At 37.2% G+C, this 6,534-nt stretch overlaps 1 protein-coding gene across 1 annotated transcript; it reads left to right on the forward strand.

Annotated features, from left to right (window-relative positions):
- Nucleotides 1–1,225: 1,225 nt before the first annotated feature.
- On the forward strand, nucleotides 1,226–6,170 carry morf4l1 (mortality factor 4 like 1). The gene is made up of 12 exons (XM_084365372.1): nucleotides 1,226–1,362; nucleotides 2,591–2,637; nucleotides 2,736–2,803; nucleotides 2,898–2,984; nucleotides 3,343–3,420; nucleotides 3,514–3,539; nucleotides 3,728–3,819; nucleotides 3,993–4,094; nucleotides 4,225–4,313; nucleotides 4,432–4,604; nucleotides 5,513–5,597; nucleotides 5,681–6,170. Exons 1-12 carry the CDS (start codon nucleotides 1,323–1,325, stop codon nucleotides 5,763–5,765), a joined length of 972 nt encoding a protein of 323 aa, XP_084221498.1. The 5' UTR covers nucleotides 1,226–1,322; the 3' UTR covers nucleotides 5,766–6,170.
- The last annotated feature ends 364 nt before the right edge of the window (nucleotides 6,171–6,534 follow it).

The raw sequence follows: 6,534 nt of genomic DNA on the forward strand, positions 1-6,534 counted from the left end.
AGCTAATCAGCTCATTGGGTTTTGCTCAACATCAGCAAAACCAATGAGCTGATTGTTGATTTTAGGAGGGAAAAAAGGAGGCAAAGACACACACCTCTACATCAGTGGAACTGACATGGAGAAGGTGAACAGCTACTGGTTCCTTGGCATTACCATCACTGAGACCTATCTTGGTCATCACACATCCCAACCTTGGTTAAAAAAATATAGAAAAGGCTCTACTTCCTTGGCTAAATTCCAGAGCAAAATGCTTTTGCAGAGGATTAATATGAAGTATCCTGACTGGAAACATCACAAACGGGAATATTTTGTGCACGATCCAGGACAGGAAGGCTCTTAAATTGATTAAAACCACCCAGAACATCAGGGTGACCCATCTATCAGTGACATTGGGGAAGACTTCAGAGCAACTTCATTCCCCAGGCCGTGAGACTCCTCAATTCATCATCAACACTTTACTATTTCCAAAACAGATGGAGCAGGACTCACAGGACTCAAACATTTATTTTTTTTAAACCTTTGCGATTTAAAAAATGACAAAAAAAATGTACCTTGTAGCCTAATTGTAATGTTTTATTGACATTTTGCTTGAATGGCTCTGGTAAAGAAGACTTAAGCTGCCTTTTGGCACAGGCAGGATGAAATAATTCTCACCAATCCATGATGCTGACGAAGACCATTCATAATTTAGTGGTTAAAATAGCACTGTCCTCAATCATACCTGGCAATTAACCGTATGCAATTGAAAGTACATCTTACTTTAATAACGTGTTATTTTACCCACTGACAGCTCATCAGCTAGCCTTTTTTATCATCTGGGTGACAAAGTACAAGTATGTGAAATAATAATGCAAAATAAATTACTAAATTTCCGATTTTACAGATACACAAGTGGAAAGGTATAAAGTTATTGTGGAATTACGTTTTCACTTTTGAACTTACACAATCATTTTAATAAAGTGCCCTATCGGCTTCCATATTTTTGTTTTTGGGAATTAAATATTTCTAGCATTGAGTGGACGTTTTGAAACAACATTTAGATCATTATGTAGGAAAATTCATTACATTTTACCCATTTTCTGCTTGCTGGTAACCTTCTAGACGTATGTTGCTTGGGAAATCAGGACCTTCGTATTTCTAAACTAAGTTTGTGCACCACCGCGCACAGGGGTTCATTTTAATTCATTCAGAAACGGGCGCTGTCTTTGGTCGCGCTATTAATGCGTCATCCCGTCGATTATGACGTTTTTAGAGAGCGGCGCCGTTTCAGACTGGAATGGGAGCTAGCGATTTTTCCCATATTTTGATAGTTTAATCCGTGAATGGCGCCGAAACAGGACCCGAAACCTAAATTTCAAGAAGGTAACAAGTTGTCTGTTTTCATTTCTGGTAGATCCGTGTTGTCAGGCAGTGCTGGAGTCGTCGGAGAGGTCCAAAATGTCAGCTAGCTTATGACCGAAACAACACTGCAGCCGCCGAACGGCTAGCATCGTTAGCTTTCATTGTTGTGGCACAAAACAGGTCTCGGTCATTTTTATGCGCTACGTTATTGAAATATCAAGCAGTTTTCTTTACGGCAGACTGTAGCGTCAGCAGTAGCATGTGGCGACGCAAATGCTTTGAATTTTCAGCCCTGTTGTTTTTGTCACAAGCTAACTGAAAGCATTAGCTTCATTCAGTGTTAGCTCCTTATTGATTTCACCGCCCATCTCTCTGTTCTCACAGTTAGCCGAGTCCTAGCTGTGTGGCTAACTGCTGTTGTCATCTATCAGGCATTTCTGCAGCTCTTTCAATGATTCACCAAGTGCATTATGCATTTTGACTACGTGAGTGGTCTTTGTTGGTGTGGCCTGTCAACTTTTCTCATAAAAAAAAAAAAATGTGTGTACAGTATTTCATGAATCAATTAGCATGCATATCATTAATTTATTTATTGGTTAATCATTGAGTTAATTCATTCCTTAAGAAAAAGACAAAAGTTGAAAGTCAGTATCAAGTTATTATCTATAGTCGTACACGGAATCTCAGACTAAATATTTAGTAATTCAAAGTCTCTTAAGTAAAATTTAAATTAACTTAATGCAATGCACTGCTAGCTCTCCAAACTAGATCATGAAGTACATTTCTTTATTATGACAGAAATTGTTAGTCGCTTAATTGATTGTGTATTGACCATTTAAAATAAAATGAATCAACAATGAGCTTGATTATCAGTATCCGTGTGATTTAGTGTATAAAATGTTCTTGTCAATGTGAGGACTTTCTGCTTTTTCTCTGTTTAACATAATTGTAATGTGAATATCTCTGAGTTTAAAATACTAAATTATTAGGTTTAGTAAAATATTCAACAGTTGAATTGATAGTTTGAGGTCTCCATGTGTGTCTAAAAGTAATTGATAAACTTAGAAAGAAAGAAGTTTGAGAAGTTAATTAGGTGTTAACTAAGGTGTAACCATTTTTAAGTCTATTATAAGCCCTGTCATGAACCCTTAGCATGTGTGTGTGCAAGTAGTTCAGTTGTCTTTACACTTTAATTTTGTTTTACTTGGACTGCCCTTTGCTGACTTTAATTGACCAACACTCTGTTCAGGTGAAAGAGTGCTGTGTTTTCATGGGCCATTGCTCTACGAAGCTAAGGTAGGCTGCATTAGTTAGCCCGTTCTCTGATCATGTGATCCTCCTCTGTGTCTCTAATATAAGAGGTTTTTGACAATGCTTTATGTCTCTGTTTGCAGTGTGTTAAGATAAACATCAAGGACAAACAAATCAAATATTTTATTCATTACAGCGGGTGGAATAAGAAGTAAGTTTTTGGTTCAGACAAATCAAATATTTAAGATTTGTTCAGTGAAGATTTTCCAAGTGCTTGATTTCTGTCTTGGTGTTTTATCTCCCAGCTGGGACGAATGGGTTCCTGAAAGCAGAGTGCTTAAGTATGTGGACAGTAATCTGCAGAAACAGAAAGAGCTTCAGAGGGCCAATCAGTAAGTTCACTCTCTCTTTTTCAATCATAGTTTTTATGAACTGTAGTGTTTTCAAATTACACAATAATGACTTCTGATGAGCAAGGTCCATAGCAAGAGCAATTCAGACAAATGATGTTCTAATGGTGTTCTGCTTATTGAATATGGTAGAGAATACAACAGAAATACGAAGAATTAAAAAAATGACACAGAGCAGTGTCTTATGTCTACATGCATTAACAACTCTACCGAAACATAACATATTTAGAGATGTAAACCAAGCAGAGTCTGTGTCCTGAAACCTCCTGAAAACTAAATGACTTTAAATATGAGTAATATATTCTTATGTAATTGATCGTGTTTTCTTTTCTTAATTCAGAGACCATTATGTAGAAGGAAGAATGAGGGGTGCTGCGCCGAATAAGAAGATACCTCCTGCACCGCAGAAAAATGATGTGTGAGTGCAAGTAATTTCTTATTTTGAAAGGTGTTACACCTGTTAATGACTTTCTTTTTTAAATTTTAATACCTGTATTTTTTTCTGTTGTAGGAAAACCAAAAAGAACAAACAAAAGAGTAAGTATATCATGTTTTTCATTTCCATAATTATCACTGTTTTCATGCATAAATTATCACTTAGCTGGTTTTTGCACAAGTGTGTTTCCATCGTCAGTTCCACAGAAGCTGTGAACGATCAAGAAAGTAACAGCATAATCAGTGTCACGAGACTAGAATGTTTATTGAATGTGTTTCTGTCTGTGCAGCTCCTGGTGCAGGAGAAGGGACGAGTTCAGGAGGAGATCCAACCCACCCTCCTCGAAAGAAGAGGGCACGTGTCGATCCAACAGTTGAAAGCGTAAGTTCATAAATCTACCTGCTGCTTTTAGTGACTGATATTTCTGGTTGGGGGTTTCTGATGTCAAATCATGCTGAGCTGCACTGAAAGTAAGCAAGTAAATACTTTAATTCTCTGTTGCTGCAGCTGTATAGTTACGATAAAAAGCTTCCTTTCTGTTCCTGTCTGCTCAGGAGGAAACCTTCATAAATCGAGTGGAGGTTAAAGTAAAAATCCCAGAGGAGCTGAAACCGTGGCTTGTGGATGACTGGGACCTAATTACAAGGCAAAAACAGGTCAGTAACCATTAAAAAATTTAAGATGAACCCTTTCGCTGCATTTAATCCATTGAGATTGTCACCTGTATTTAATGTATAACATTTCCAAAGTTAATTATTTGTGCGTCCTTTCATTTTGTGCCATCAGCTTTTCCACCTACCTGCCAAAAAGAACGTCGATGCAGTCCTTGAAGATTATGCAAACTACAAGAAATCGAGAGGAAACTCTGACAGCAAGTAAAGATGCACTTTGTTACTTGTCATTTTCTCTCTTCACATTTACTCAGCTGTCGTACATTATGCAGGTGATTCAATAACATGACTTGCTATAACTTGTTTTTCCTCTTCTGCTCAGAGAGTTTGCCGTGAACGAGGTGGTTGCTGGTGTCCGGGAATATTTCAACGTCATGCTTGGGACGCAACTTCTCTACAAATTCGAGAGGCCGCAGTACGCGGACATCCTGGCCAACCACCCAGATACATCTATGTCTCAGATCTACGGCGCCCCTCACCTACTCAGACTCTTTGGTAAAAACACACCTGCACAACGTTATATTAGAAAAAAACAGTGGGCGTTATAAACACAGATGTGGAGTACGGTCACGGTCATAAAGTAGAAGTAACAAAATTAGGTGTGAAATGTAGGTTTGTACAGAGAAAACTGCACAACAGTTCTGTATGAAAGGGTTGCAGGTTAAAAGTGTGGCATATTGAACCTGAGTGTAAAATCAGCTGGGCAGGATGCTGTTAGCTTACAGATTTATCAATACATGTTCACTCCTCTCTGTCCTGCTGTTATGTCTCAGCTAACTGTGGCTCCTTGAATCACCCATAAACTCAAAAAGCCCAAAAAGCTCTAGTGCTTTATGGTAAATTTGTTAAAGTCCTGGAAGAAAACAGAAATACTAAATAAAAAATATTTACAATTATCAGATTTTTTGAAACACAGACACTAAAATATCAGTATTTGCTACCCTCAATTGTTGTCACCATACATACTAGTCGGTTAAAAGATATTATTTTTATAAATGAACACATTTAAATTGCACGTTGAAATAATTTGCACATTGCACTGTTAAGATGTTAATATCTTTTCTGACAGTGTTTAACCTTGTAGACTAAATTGTGCTTACCTTTTAACTCTTTCCTGACTGTTTTCATCTAGAGAAAACCTGATGAAGGTCTAAGTACCGATACGTTGTTGTCATTAAACTTAACTGCAAGTGAAGTAGACGGTGTGCAGGAGTCTTTTTCCTGATTTTGTCGACCATGGTCTTCTCCTTTTGTACGGATAAATATCATCTGAACACTTGAATGACTTTTTTCTCTGGATCACTTAAGTGGAAATATTGAAGGAGTTTTCTCGTAATTATAAACAAAGACGAGGCTGGAGGTCATGTGGTGTGTAATATTCTGTCTTTGTTTGGTTTTCAAAGTGAGGATTGGAGCCATGCTTGCGTACACTCCCCTGGATGAGAAGAGCCTTGCACTGCTGCTCAGTTATTTACAAGACTTTCTCAAGTGAGTATTCACACAACTGTTAATAACAAGGCTCGTATTGATCCACCTGCAGCACAAATGACAACATTGTTTCTCCGTTCCAGGTATCTTGTAAAGAACTCTGCGTCGCTCTTCAATGCAAGTGACTATGAAGTTGCTCCTCCAGAATACCACCGCAAGGCAGTCTAAGGTTTTTTTTTTATTCAAGGATCTGAAGCCTTTGTAAAGTTTGGAGACGACATTCTTACCAGTCAAAAGGATGTGATTTCACAAAAAAGCCTTTTGGAGAACGGATTGTGCGAGATCTGTCGATTTATTAAGGAAGAATCAGAACAAGATGTCACACTAATCCCAGGACAAATTCATTTTCTTTCATGTGGAAAGCTGCTGAGTACGCTCTTCCTGTATTGGTATGTTTTTGAGTACCACTTTTTAGTTTCTATGATGCTCGTTTTTGTCCAGTGTTTACCAAGATCTTTTGAAAAGGAATTTCATCATGATTATTTTTGTTGTTTCCCGTTTTGGTTCAGATGCTGGCTAAATTTGTCTTGTAGGCTGTCATCATTTTCTAATAAAAGTCTTTTCATTCTCAAATTGTGGGTCAGTCTTTATTGTCCTTCTATTCATCTCCAGAGGAATGAAACTGCTTGTTACTGACAGCAGTCGGTTGTGCTAACACAGAATAAAAGAGTTTTAAATCTCCTGTTTTCTTTTAATAGATGTTTCAGAGAGCAGGAGGCTGCTCATTATATGCTAGCTTTTGATAAAAAAAAATGTTTTTATTTAAAAAAAAAAAAAAAATTCAATGAATAACAATTATTCAGTCTTTAAACCTTTTGAAAATTGGATAGAAAAAATCTCAAAACGCAAAATTAAATAAATACTAATTAGAATTTTAGAAGAGAGCTTGTAAAGGGCGAGAGGTTTAACAATAATGTTAAATATAAGTGAAAAAACT

Source organism: Pagrus pagrus (assembly GCF_965226575.1).
Source record: "Pagrus pagrus genome assembly, chromosome: 10".
NCBI lineage: Eukaryota > Metazoa > Chordata > Actinopteri > Spariformes > Sparidae > Pagrus > Pagrus pagrus.